Genomic DNA, 14,306 nt, shown 5'->3' with positions numbered 1-14,306 from the left:
AATTTAAATCCAAGTTAGTTAACACATGGTTGTGTAATTTCTAAGAGTCCTCTTTTCTTTTAAAAAAAATTTTTTTTTTAATTTACTGTGTGTTTATTTTGAGAAAGAGAGAGAGAGAGCATGAGCAGAGGAGGGGCAGAGAGAGAGGGAGACACAGAATCCCAAGCAGGCTCCAGGCTCCGAGCTGTCAGCACAGATCCCGACGTGGGGCTCAAACCCACGTGCCATGAGATCATGACCTGAGCTGGAGTCAGACGCTTAACAGACTGAGCCACCCAGGCGCCCCTCTCAGGATCCTCTTTTCACATTTGATTCTCAAATTTCATGATCCAGAGCCTTTATTCAGTGACCAGAAGCTGGTATGTTCAGGGCTGAGATAACATGAGCTTTTTGTCTTTGTAGATTTCGGCTTCAGTAACCTGTTCACTCCCGGGCAGCTGCTGAAGACCTGGTGTGGAAGCCCTCCCTATGCCGCGCCCGAACTCTTTGAAGGAAAGGAATATGATGGGCCCAAAGTGGACATCTGGGTATGTACTGTCTTCTCTTAGACCCCATGGTGGTCCTCACCCTCGCTTGCTAACAGCTGTCTTCCCTCCGGGTGACCCCTAATGCCACATGCAAATTGAGATCTTGACCCCTATTCTTTGAATTCCCGGTTCTTGGTGCACAGTCTTTCCTCCAGCTCTTGTGTGGTGGACCCAGCCACAGAAAAAAGCTCTGCCTTTTGCATCTGCAAAAAAAAAAAAAAGCCCAAGAGCAAGCTCGGATGGGTGCCCTCGCTAGGAACAGACAAGAGATCAAGGCTCCGTTGGTGCCACTTGCCTTCTCCCCAGAGGTTGAGTACCGAGAGAAATTCTCATTGTGTTACCCCAAATTAGCGAGGGAGAGCATTAGCTATCCTGAAGATGATTGGCCTGGCCAATGACCGTATTATTTCTCACACAGACGGGGGGTGGGAAAGGTGGCTCCATCATCTTGTGCACGACTCTCCGTCATCCTCACACACGTGCCGTAATGGCCTCTTCTGTCTCCTCTGATGCGATTAACTGTGTGTCCTCTCTGTTTGGGATGCAGAGCCTTGGAGTCGTCCTGTATGTGCTTGTGTGCGGTGCCCTGCCGTTTGATGGGAGCACACTGCAGAATCTGCGGGCCCGCGTGTTGAGTGGAAAGTTCCGCATCCCATTTTTTATGTCCACAGGTAAGGGAGTGAGCAGCACACAGCAGTGACTGGGTTCACGGAAAGTTACACGTGCTGAGTTACGCAGGAATCGAGGGATAGACCACACATGGCCCGTCCGGCAACCTTTCTTCGCTCCAGTTGGCTGAACTGGCGTCTCCAGAAGCGAGGTTCTCTAACAACACAGTGTATAGACTGTGGCATCAGAGGGCCCTGCCCGAGTTGGCCTGAGTTTGGCTCCGGGCTCCGCATGTAGCTGCCAGTGTTGTGTGGCCCATTGCTAAATCCGTCTGAGTTTTGGTTTCCTCATCTGTACGTGGCTGGCAGGTTCGTGAGGGCGTTACTACGAAGACTAAGTTAAGTGACTTATGGAAAGAGTCAGTGGGCCCATCACATAGTTGCGAGGCAGTAAATACTCCCGTTTCACCCCTGTCCTTTTCTCCCCCTCTCCCACCCTTTTTCAGGATATTTCCACTTCCTGGGGCCCCATAGAGATGTGGCAGTAAGGGACAAGGATAGAGCAGGCTTTCCGTTTCGGCCTTGCTGCTGCTGCATTTCCTACTCGCGTGACAGTTATCCACCAGACTCAAATAAAAAAGTATTTTTTAAATGAGTGGGCAGTAGGGTAAGTAGTTTTTGGAAAGATGTAACACTTTGAAAACAGACACCACACACCCAGAATGTGCAGTGTTTTATCACCATTTATATGCACATGAGAACAGTTTAGAAACAGTGCAGTCAACAACCTAGTTCGTTTTACTTCGTCATGTTTTCACTGTAAGCAACAGCATACACAGTGGATGGCCCGTGGTTGGTGACGCAGTAGAAGCACATGGGAATTGCATTTTTGAATAAACAGGAAACTTTTTCTAGATTTCACTTTAAGTCTCCTTAGAATTAATGGCCTAATATTCTGTCTGATAATGAGAAGTGCTGTGAGGAAAGGAAAATAGAGAAGGCTCAGGGCTGGTGGGGAGGGGAGGTTATTTGAAAAGGTACACCCAGGGGGCCCCGTCACTGAGAAAGTGACATTTCAGCACAGACTTAAAGAAGGTGGGGGAGTGAGCTCTGCAGTCTGAAGTTGAGCTTTCCAGCTGGGGGAGCCAGCCCGGAGGCCGCTGGTGCAGAGGCCGCCCGGAGAGAGCATGCTGGTGTTTATGGAGCGGAGAGGGGTGGGGGGTCTGTGCTTGGAAGGAGTGACAGGGACAAGAGAGAGATGAAGTCAGAGAGGCAAGGGGAGCTTACTTTGAGGGCCCAGTCACTTAGTGCAAAGACCTGAGTTTTTACTTAGAGTGAAATGCAGAGAATCAAAGCGTTTTAACAGCGGACTGATCTGATCTGATCTGACTTGTGTTTTTCCTAACTTTGATTATCAAAATTTTCAAAGACAAAAAAATGTCAAAAGCTTTTGAGTGTGATACTGTTTTAAGAAAATCACTTTGACTGCTCTGCCTGGTTAAAAGGCTTAGGGGCTGAAGGCGGGAGACTTTTGCAATAATCCAAATGAGAGACACTGGCGGCTAGTTCCCAGACAGGGTGTGGAGGTGGAGATGGTAAGAAGCGGTCAGATTCAAGAGATAGTACATATTGTGGCAGGCACCAGCCAGAGCATTTTACAAACATTGACTCATTTCATTATTATACCAACGAGATACATAAGACTATCACCTCCATTTTACAAGTGATAAAACGGAAGCCAGGACACGTTTAGCAGTTTTGCAAAGATAACCCAGCTGCGAAGCGGTTGGACTAGAATTTGAACCTAGGCAAGTCCAGTTCCAACAACACTTGTGTCGGATTTGACGTGAGGGAAAGAATAATTAAAGGTAACTCCAGGGGTTTTGGCTTGAGCAGCTGCCAAGGATGGATTCACTGCCAACAGAGGTGAGGATGGCTAGGGAAGAATACTTACTGTTTGGAGACATGTTTTAGGTGAGTTCTTTTGAGATGCCTGTTACCCACCTAGGCTCAGATACTGTGTAAGCTGTTGGGATATAAGGCTGCAGGTTGGTTGAGAGTCACGGGCTAGGGATGTCCATTTGGGAACCATCAGTGTAGAGATAACATTCAGAGCTAGAGATGAGATCGCTTTATAGGCAGTGATGTAGAGAAGAGGCCCAGGGGTTGATCTCTGGAACGCACCAACAGAGATCGGGAAGATGAAGGATTGGCACAGGGATCGCTAGTGGAGGCAAGCCAGAGGGTCCGCGGTCCTGGAAAAGAAGTAAGAAAATGTTTCAGGGAGGAGAGAGTGAAGAATTGTGTGGGGTGCTGCTGACAGGTCAGAACAGATGAGTGAGAGCTCATTGGATTTAGGAACGTGGAGCTTAATCGATGACGTTGACATACAGTGTTGGCGGAGGGACAGGAGCAAGAACTGAATTCATGTGGCTACAACAGAAAAGGAATGGGAGGGAAATAGCAAGAAGAAATGGACACAGCTATTCCCAATTTTACTATAAAAGGAAGCAGGGATGAGGTCCAGTAGACGGCTCTGGCCGGCCACCAGTGATCATGCCGTCATCCACTGGATGTCCTCCGTCTTTATCTTAATGACTGGCCAGCAGTAGTTAGCACTTAACCCTTCCTCACTTTCTTTCTTTTTTACACATAAACTCTATTATGTTCACATAGTATTAGGTTCACAGCAGAAGTGAACACAAAGCGTAGCCAGTTGCCATCTACCCTCGTCCCCTCACACTCACGGCCTTCCCCACCTTCAGCGTCTACACCGGGGAAGAGTATCTGTTACAGTCCATCAGCCTGCATTGACACTACACCAGATGGTCCTCCCAAATCCATGGTTTACATTAGGGCTCACCCTTGGTTTACGTCCTGTAAATTGGGACAAATACGTGGTGACGTGTATCTACCGTTGTGCTGTCATACAGAGCAGTTCCACTGCCCTAAAGCTCCTTGGTGCCTGTTTACCCCTCCCCCCAACCTCTGGTAGCCACTGATCATTTTACTGTCTCCATCGTTAACTTGAGCCTTTTCTAGAATGTCACGCATAGTAGTTGGAATCCCCAGTACTATGTATGTAAGGTTCCTCTCTGTCTTTTCATGGCCCGATCGCTCATTTCTTTTTGATGCCGAATAACATCCCATCGTGTGGCTATACCCCAGTTTATCTGTTTACCCAGTGGACGACTTGGTTGCTTCCAAGTTTGGGCAGTTGTGAATAAAGCTGCTCTAAACATCTTGGGCAGGTTTTGGTGTGGACACAAGTTTTCAACCCTTTGGGCAAATACGAGGAAGTGTGATTGCTGGACAAAATGGAAGAATATGTTTGGTTTTGTAAGAAACCGCCAAACTGTCTGTTAAGGCGGCTGCGCCCTTCTGCCTTCCTCCCAGCAATGAGCGAGAGTTCCTGTTGCTGTACATCCTCCCCAGCAGTTTGTGTTGTCAGGGCTTGAGGTTTTGACAGGCTCATAGATAGATGAGTAGTGGTTTCTCGTTATTTTAATTTGCAATTCCCTCATGATGTATGATGAGGAGCACCTTTTCATATGGGTGTCTGCCATCAGTCTGTCTTCTTTGGTGACTTGTCTGTCCAAGTGTTTTGCCCATTTTTAAATCAGGTTGTGTATTTTCTTATAGGTGAGTCACTCCTTACTTTGTCAAACACTTTTTTCTCCCTGCTTCTCGGATGCCATGCCCTCCAGTGTTCCTCCTGTCTCTCTGGATGCACCTTCTTTGTCATCTCCCCCAGTTTTCTCTTTCTCTGTTCATCCTTTCAGGCTTTCTTCTTTTCCACCATCATTCTGAGCCATCTTATTTACCGCCATGGCTTCGGTGATGACCGTGACTCTCAGTCCCCAGTTAATGCTCCATGAACCCTCTGGCCCAGACCTCTCCTCTGGGATGAAGGGTGACCTAACCAGCCTGTAGCCACTGATCAACTTCACTTTTGTGTCTTGAATTCACATCAGTAGAAACATTTTCAAAACCGACCTTAAGTCTCCCCCTCCCTATCCTTCGTTCCCTATCTCAGTGAATGGCATCACCATCTGAAGAAGGCAGGAACCAGCCTCATTCCCCCTCTTCTCTCACCATTGCCACAGCTGATCAGTTACCAGATCCTGTCCATTCAACCCTCCATACCTATCTTCTGCAGTGGCTCTTGCCTGGATTAAAAAATAGCCAACTAGGGGCGCCTGGGTGGCTCAGTCGGTTGAGCGTCCGACTTCAGCCCAGGTCATGATCTCGCAGTCCGTGAGTTCGAGCCCCGCGTTGGGCTCTGTGCTGACAGCTCGGAGCCCGGAGCCTGTTTCAGATTCTGTGTCTCCCTCTCTCTCTGACCCTCCCCTGTTCATGCTCTGTCTCTCTCTGTCTCAAAAATAAATAAACATTAAAAAAAATTTTAAAAAAAATAGCCAACTAAAAGGATTTCTGGCTCCAGTCTCGCCCCTCCCTAATCCATTCTCCACACTGCTACAGGAGCACATGTATAGAAACAAGCAATGAACACATACACGTACACAAGTCTGATCAATCCATTTTCCAGCTTAAACTTTCCAGTGGCTTGCCTCTAGGCTAAAGTTCACTGGTTAACGTGGCACGAGCATTGACTTTCAAACACTTTGACCATGACCATAGTAAATAATGTGTTATACTGTGACCTGGAACACACAGATATCCATACTACTGAACAGAGGTTGTTTTTTTTTTTTTTTTTTAAAAACAACACATGCCCTTACTATGATGTGCAGTACACCCCAGTATATTTTACATTAAAAAAATGCCGATTATAACTTCCTACATTGATCTGGTGACTGCTGTTTGAAAAACAGCGGCCTAGAAATACCTTATGACCCAGTGCCTGCCTGTCTTTTCGACCCCAACTTCCTTTCTATACCTAATCAGCCTGACTTCCTTCTAGTTCCCAGGACAAATGATGTGCTTTAGAACAGTTCCCTCTGCCCAGAATGCTTCCTCCTCCCCTAGCCCGACTCCACCCACTCCTCTGTTCTAGAATAAGAAATTAGATGTGCTAGAAAAAGAAATGAGGTAATTTCTACCAGTCTTCGGATCTGGGTTTGTTTTTTTTTTCTTTTATCATGGGACTTACTAAACTTTATTGTAATTACTTCTTTCATTGTACATCTTCCACACCAGACCAAGCTTAGAGAAAATAAAGATGAAGTGTGTTTTTTTCACAGTTGTCTACATCCTCCCATAGTACCTGGCATGTAACAGGACTCAGTAAATAGGAAGTAGTTAGTAAATGGAGTCCTGTTTAAAATCCTCCCCTGGCCTGCATTTGCACTTAGAATAAAGTTCAAAAAGCCATTATCATGATGGCCAACAAGGTACAGCCGTGATTGGCCCTCCTCTTTAATCTTATTTCCTGCTACTGGTCACCGTGGGTTCTGAGCGCCAGTCACTGAGGCATCCTTGCTGTTTGTCACACTCGCCAAGCACGAACATCCCGGTTCCTTCAAATATTCACGCAGGCTTGCTTCCTCATTTCACGTGAGGGTTCTGCTTAAAAGTCCCTTCTGAGAGGTGCTTTTTGACTACCCCTCATCATTCTCTTTCCAGAACTCTTCTTCATTTTTTTTTTAAATTCATTTTTTGATAGAGACAGAGCGTGCGTGGGGGAGGGGCAGAGAGAGAGGGAGACACAGAATCCAAAGCAGGCTCCAGGCTCCGCGCTGTCAGCACAGAGCCCGACGTGGGGCTCGAACGCACAGACCGTGAGATCATGACCTGAGCCGAAGTCGGACGCCCGACCAACTGAGCCACCCAGGTGCCCCTCTGCTTCATTTTTTTTTTTACACGGCAAGGACCACTGCCTGACCTCATTTGTTCATTGTGTCCCTATCCCCACTGCCTCTTGACTGCAATAAAATTTTGTTTACTGCTGTATTCCTAGGGCTTAGGACAATGCCTGGGTCCTAGTAGGCACTCAGTAAATATTTGTTAAATGAATGGATGCCTACCTAGGTTCATTAAAATGCTATCACAACTCCTCCAGCATGTACACTTGTATTCAAATAATAATAATAGCAGTAATAGTGATTTACATTTCTTTAGGGCTTTTGAGTTTACAGAATATTTCTTATACTTGATCTGATTTGGGCTATATAACTTTGTTCTGGAATTGGTATTGATACATACTATTTTAGCATTTTGCCAGTGAAGTTTGAAGGCAGGGCTTGACTTGCCTGGAGTCACACAGGTAGTAAATGACTAACTTGGTCCTGTATTCAGTATTTGTTTGACCGCGCCACACTGTTGCAAAGAAAGGGCAAGGTAAACAAACCGCTTCCTCTGCTCTTCCAATGTCCCCAGTATTTCCTGCGAGCAACTTGGATTCTCTCTGCCCTCCACCCCCACCCCCTTGCGTCAGAGCAGAAGATTTTTACTCCAGCCTCACCGGAGCTGGCTTCGGATAGTGGAGCTGGTAAAACTGACCGTGCTGTCAACCACATTGTCTGTTAGTGCTTAGAACTAAACTGTAGAGTATTTTAACGACTTAGAAAGAACTAATATTTGTAATATAGGTTAACATGAAAGTGTAAAGGCTCAGAGAATGCCAATATTATTATCCTAAAGGTGGCCGCTTTTTAATTCTGAACAAGTAATTCCCTAAGTAGGAGTAAACATTTTCATACAATTAAATACAGAAAATGAAAAACAACCCAGCCTAGGAAATGAGGAGACAATTGCTGTGTTACCAGGATGAGCTCTCCTGCCCTCAGGGACGTACATGCGCTTGGCCTTGCCTAATAGCATGGGCCTGAATCCCACGGCCCAGCAGACAACGCTGTCAAAAGGACAAGGCATAGGAGAAAATGAACTCATAGGCCGTTTAGTCTTTTCGTAGCTCAGACACGATAGTGCCGTAAAATTCCAAGATCACCTGAAGGAAGCCCAGCATCTGTTCCCGAGCCCCGTTTCTGCTTACACCCCTAGGTTCTGGGTGCAGGGACACGTCACCACAGAGCCGGAGCTAACTTTTTGTCTAAGGCTGGAGCCAGCTACTTTCCAGCCTGTCAGCTCGGCTCTTACCGTGCCACAGAAGATACCGTGGTCGAGGAAAGTCTTAAAGAGCCAGGTCCTTTCTTTTCTCAGGCTGTTGTCATAGGCTTGAGCTGAGTTGATCCACTTTTCTGCCTGAAGGATTTGGACGCTCCGGCAGAGCCGCGATTGGTTTCTAAATTAGCACTTGGGAGGCCAAGTGGGTAAGGCCGCACCATCTAGCTTCTTGTAGCGAAGTCGAATTCCAGAATATCTGCAGCTGTGTGGTGTCCATGCTCTACAGATGGACACAGTTAGTTCAGGAATTCTAAGCGTCTCTTTATTGTCAGTAATGTGTGGAATGAAGTGTCCTCACAATTAGTGGATATTTCTATGCCTGGTCTTATATGTTGGATACAGGCTTCCTTCCATGGTCATCGCAAGATCCACTGAAGACGTGCTTCCAAGTTGGAGCATAGCCGTATAAATTTAAAAGAGGGTTTATTTGAGGCTGAACAATTTTGTACCACCTCGTTTTACAATTATACGTATGTCCTTTTCCCCTCTCCCCTAGAATATAAGCTTCTTTATATCAGAACGGTGTTCCACGCGTCATCATCTCCCATAAAACCTGTCAGCACCTGGTAGTGTATAAACATTCAGTAAATATTTCTTAGTGAAAAACCGAGTGGTCACCACTTACCAGTAGAGTCTTACACCAGACTCTTGGGTTTTATTATTAAACAGGTAATTCACTGATGACCCAAATCATTCACTGGTCTTACGTGCTTTTGTTATATAGGTTATTACGTGAATGACCAAGGCAGGCGACTTCTACTTTTAAAAATGTTTTGATCTATTACAGGGTTGGCTTCCTATGTCTCAAGTGAAATAAGTTTAGTCTAGACCAGTGTTTTTGGATTAAAGTTTTCAGAGCTTCCTGGAGAGTGGTCAGGGAAAAACCTTGAGCTGAAATTATGGAAGGATTAAAAGTTGAAACTTGCTGCTTCTCGAGCTGTCACAGAAGATGAGCCGTTGCCTGGCCACATGTGTTGGCAGCTTCCTGACACTCCCTCCCAACTGAGGGAAAGCCAGCAACTTAAATATTTCGAGCACCAAACTCATTAAGTGCCAGTATATTTTTTTAAACCATCAGAGGCCTACTTCCTCAAGCCTAGTTTGTCTTATTCACCAGTCATGCTACCTGCTAGCACATATTGTAAGATCAGTCATTTATTTAACTGAAGGAAAATTAATTTGCAGTGGAAAACCTGCCGCGACAGCAAGCGCAGAGAGAGATCTCTTGTGGACAATATTTTTGAGTCCTTATTGATTAGACTTCATTGTGCCGTAATTAATTGTAATACTGCATAAGCATTTTATCACTGGGAACACAAGACCCAGGCTTACATAATGCTTCTGATGGAGACTGTATTGTACAGCCCCTGCCAAAAAGCTTGCACTTCAACGCAGCAGCTCTGCCCTGATTGGCTCCCTCATCAACATCCGCACGGCGTCGTGCTTGGCTAAAAGCACTTTGCTTAGAGGGACCGGGCCAGGAGATCAAAGTCGCTCACCCGCCAGTCTCCATATCCGAAGGGGCTCAGCATCCTCAAGGCGGCTCTCATACATTTTGGGGTATACTCCACTGCCAGTGAGAAAATCCGTGTAGCGCTTTCGTGTTCGTGAAAGCAGAAATCACAAATGGTGTCAGGGAGGAGGCTGGATCTACTCCAGAGTTAAGCAGGCGTCCCCTAATTTTACCTATCATAATGGGAAACCATGGGTAAATACTGGTGCTGCCTTATTTATTATTATCACTTTCAAGCAAACCGTCTCCGAGCTTATGTCAACCCCTTGGAGGAAAATAGAGAAAGGGAAGAAGTTCTAAGTGGAAGGACTCCAGAGGTTTAGGTAATACCTAACATTTATTGAACGCTTTCTTTGGACCAGGCGCTGTTGCATTAACTCGTTTTATATTCAGAACTACCCCCGTGAAGTAGGCTGACTACTGTCATTTGATAAGCAGGAAAATTGAAGCATGGTAAGGTTGAGTAACATACCCCAAATCATACAGCTGGTAAGTGGCAGAGCCGAGATTTGAACACTCGCAGTCTGGCTTCGGAAACCACCTGACTGTCTTTGATGGTATTTGAATTCTCAAGAAATACGCATCTGCCGAGTTATTCCAGGTATCAAGAGAGTCCTGGGGTGGATACCTTTGTCCATCTACATCTGGATTATGTATTGAAAAAAGAGTTAGTATCATGTACTCTACATTGAACTCTGGAGTAAAACTAAGGCAGAATTTTGTTCTACTCTAAGGATTGACATTAGTACTCAAAAACCTATTTGAATAATGATATGACAGTACAAGCAACAAAAACTTTTTTTACTGTGAACCTCAAACAGGACAGCCTCTAGTGAGACCCTCTAGCCGGCGGGGTGTCTCCCAGGTCGGGGCTGGAGATGATTGTCGGCCTCTCCAGCCTGTAAGCCAACACCCCCTGATCTCTGAAGCTTCATTCTGAGCATCCCAGCCACCTGGGAAAACTAGCACCCAGGGAAAGTTCAAGAAAGAGGTGGTGGTTTTCTAATGAATGGAGATACACGGGCCACCCACTTGTTTTCCCATCAGTCTGGAAAAACTGCTGAAACCAAAGAGAAAAGTTTCTCCTCCTAAGCTTGTTCATTCCCTACAAGAAGATTTTCTGACCAGCCCCATCTCTATTTGCTCACTTGTGCCAGGCTACCTTCCTTGGGCCTCTGTGTTCAGCCACAGAAAGTGTCTCACAGGGTTTAGTTATAAGGAACTTAGCATTTATTCCAGAACATTCTGATAACAGTTTGCAGAAACTGGTGGTGCTGGGATCTGTATTCAGATCCAGCACTCTCCCATTTTCTTGTCTGATCTCATACTGTTGGACTGTTCTCCGAGGAATTTTACTGAATACTTCAGTCCTGGGACTCCCAGTTTTCTTTCCCCAAAAGAATGGAAAGCAAATGACTTCAAAACAAGACATTTTTTTTTCCTCAATGCCATTCTAACACAAGAGGAGCTGATCTCAATGCTTGTTTTTTATGAGTCATCTAATTACAGCCAACACTGTTGTAGATTGGGTTCCATTACAGTTAATTTCAAGAACATGTATTTTCTTTGGTTATGTAAAACTGTGGTATTGCCTATTTCTTTAAATAAACCCCCTTAACTAATTTGCAGGTTGGGGATGTTTATATATTTCTGTTGTGACGGTAATGTTTCACAGTTGAATTTGTGGAATAAAAAGCCTTCCGATCCCTACAGCACCATTGTTCCAGCAATAGGCAGTATAACAAAATTTCACGGCAACAACACCAAAAACATGTGTTTTGTATGATTGTGTTTAACATTTATGCAGCCTCTGAATGCATCTATAGGGTAGCATATTCAGTGTATTTACACATAGAAATAAATGTCTTATTTCAAGACCATTTGTCTACTGTGTTTAGATTTTAAAATAGTCACCATATAAAGCAGGTTTGACCTTAGCTGACAGCTGACAATGACAGGGTTTCCTTGGGTGTATTTAAAAAATGTCACTTCTGGGTCTTTGTCTTTGGTCAGAGCGAGGGTCCCTAACTCAGGCCAGCTTCTTAACCAAAAGAAGATGTCTTGGCAAAAACACCTCTGATTTCTTTTTGATTTACTTTTTAATTATTTCTATAGGCTCATAATGTTATAAGACAGACACACTATTTTAGCTGTGATTAAGACAGGACTAGGACATGATGACAGACTCTACTTTCTTTTCATTATGAAGAACAGTATGATTTGTGCATGGTTTTCCTTTTGGGGAAAGGCAGATAGCATTAAAGAGGAGCTTGTGAGGCACAAACATGTGTCAGTCCAGAATATGTACAGTAAGGGCTCTGGTCAAAGCCATATGGCTCCATCCAGAGACTGTCCTTGTGGACCATTCATCTGTCTTGTCCAATTTGTCTGCTATCATAGTATCTTTTCTCCCCCAGACTGGTACCCAAGCTAGGCAAGGCAAATGGCTAACAGAATCTGACAGTATATGACATAGTGTCCTTCTTCCGAAAAGCGTTAAGACTTTAGTGCCATTTAATTAAAAAAAAAAAAAAATACAAGGTTATTCATTTTCCAGGCAGCAGACGTCTTAGAGATTTTAGTAGCCAATTTATTTGTGTTTCCATTCCGGATTTTGAGATTTGAGAAAAATAGAGCCCTCTTTGCAATTGGAATTGTGCTGGGGAATTAAACATTTTATTAAGAACTTTGTTACAATTATTGAAGATAAAGAACTCTCGGGCTGAGTGCTTTGGAATTACCTTTGAACACACCTGGTCTCGACCAGAATGTCCTCACGTGAGATGCCTTCTCGAGTCCCCTTCTTCCAAGCACCTGGAAGAAACAGGAATTTCCTGAGTAATTGCTTCTTCCTCGCATTCTTCCCATGCCTCCTGGCACACAGATGTCTTCTGTTCCCCCGGCTCAAAGCAGTTTTATGTGGTCAGAAAGAATCTATGACTCAATTTCTTTCAGACCACTCCTCTGCCCTCAGAGCTGAAAGTGATTGCCTTGCCCTGTCCCATACTTTGGCATCACATGAAGGGCTTTGGCGATGGTCGGCATTCCCTCCATCTGTAGGATCGGCCTGAAGATTCTGATGATTCAGTTCCGCAGATCCCTGCCCACCCCTTCTCCTTGTCTGTGGCGGCTGGGTTGAGGAACCCTGTTGTTTCTGGCTTTCCAGCAGGCTCCATCAGCACCAGCAAGAGTGTGTGCACGGAGTTCGCTCTTGGCTGGAGCAGTGAAATCATCACCATCCAACTCGCCATTCTCCCTCGATGTTGTTTGCCAGTTAGTTTGTAGCCTCCTGACCATGAATGTTTTATGAACTTGGCTTGTAGGTGGCTCTATCATGATGGAACCCGTGGTGATTACATGGCATTTGATGATCAGAAAAGGAAAATTGATTTGCTTTGCTTTTTTTAAGGATATGCTAGCTACTAAGTAGAACATCAAGCATCAATTTATTTTAGGTGCTATATGGGTTACAAACTCTGGCCTTGGAGTAAGACTGACCAGAATTTGTATCCTGGCTTTGCCTGTTATATTCAGGTCAAGTTTCTTAACTCCTGTGATTTTTAATTTCTTTATCTGTAAATGGGTATGATGGTAATAGGCGTTTGTGAATTAAATGCTTAATTAACTTCAAGTGTTTCTTACTCTGCCTAGCCTCTAAGTGCTCAGTAAATGTTAGTAATTATTATTAAATAGTATTTTGGAAGGAATTGGTCTATTAATCTTGCATTCTCTCTCTCCCTATGGTGGTTTTGACTCTTTTCTCTCACCCTCACCCTGTTAACATGCAAAAGATACAGTGTTAATTCTTGCAGGCACATCCCCTGGGTTTATGGAAAAGACTTAGCTGCTAGGTGTTGTTTTATTTCATTGCAACAGAACCTCGATGCTGAGGCCCCGCCTGCACGCACATGTCTACTCGAGCGCCCGTCTGATTCACAGGTTATATTCTCAACTTTGTGTGAGACAAAGGACCCTAAAGCTGCAGGGGAAAACCCTGGAAACCGTCTGACCTAGGCTTTTGCTCCCAAACACTGCCACATCTCAGTCTGCTACAAAATGACAGTTGTCTGCTCTTCGTGGTGTGAAGCATGGAGAAGGCCCATTCTGTTGCGTATTCTCAGAATCTGATGAGGAAGGTTGTTTGAAGGAGCGGTGGCCGACCCTTCTAGCGTCCCGTAGTCCAGTATCGTGTCGGCATTCTGGGGGGCGTGTTCCGTGTCGGGTGTGGTAGGCGCTGTGGCTGCACAGCTCAGGCAGACCCTGGCTCTGTCCTCGCATCATTCTGGGAGCCCTTCTGATGACATCTCAGGTGCCGGCCTCTGATTAAACGTGTCTGGTGATAATGATGCTATTTCACAGGACGCGGATCATTCCCTTTTCACAGTTACATGGTTTTCGGGCTTGGAGGGGGACTGAGGAGTTCATCCTACCTGGTTGCTTCTGGACTTAACTTTGCAAGCGAACTCCTACTCAGAACACTAACCTGAACGGTGGATATAACATCGGCCGTACTGCACGTGTGGCCCTGCTCACCTGATGGCCCTTCTCGCTCCCCTGAGAGGCCCCCTCCTC

The 14,306-nt window shown here is 45.3% G+C and overlaps 1 protein-coding gene across 6 annotated transcripts in view; it reads left to right on the top strand.

Moving 5' to 3' along the window:
- The window catches only part of SIK3 (SIK family kinase 3), a 243,912-nt gene that overhangs the window by 193,822 nt on the left and 35,784 nt on the right, over window positions 1-14,306 (top strand). For 5 of the 6 annotated variants that reach the window (XM_047070395.1, XM_047070394.1, XM_047070397.1 and 2 more), the window contains 2 exons: window positions 403-527; window positions 1,075-1,198. In XM_047070395.1, coding sequence (XP_046926351.1) covers window positions 403-527; window positions 1,075-1,198 — 249 coding nt within the window. Of the gene's footprint in view, window positions 1-402; window positions 528-1,074; window positions 5,361-14,306 lie in introns of those variants that run through there. The other variant, XM_047070400.1, reaches the window with a different exon arrangement.

The sequence above is a fragment of the Lynx rufus genome, unplaced genomic scaffold (genome assembly GCF_022079265.1).
Source record: "Lynx rufus isolate CCGP_SWC_20201006 ecotype Redwood Valley unplaced genomic scaffold, mLynRuf1.p SCAF_9, whole genome shotgun sequence".
Lineage (NCBI taxonomy): Eukaryota > Metazoa > Chordata > Mammalia > Carnivora > Felidae > Lynx > Lynx rufus.
Note: the sequence above shows the minus strand (reverse complement) of the source record. Positions and strands in the feature narration are given on the sequence as shown.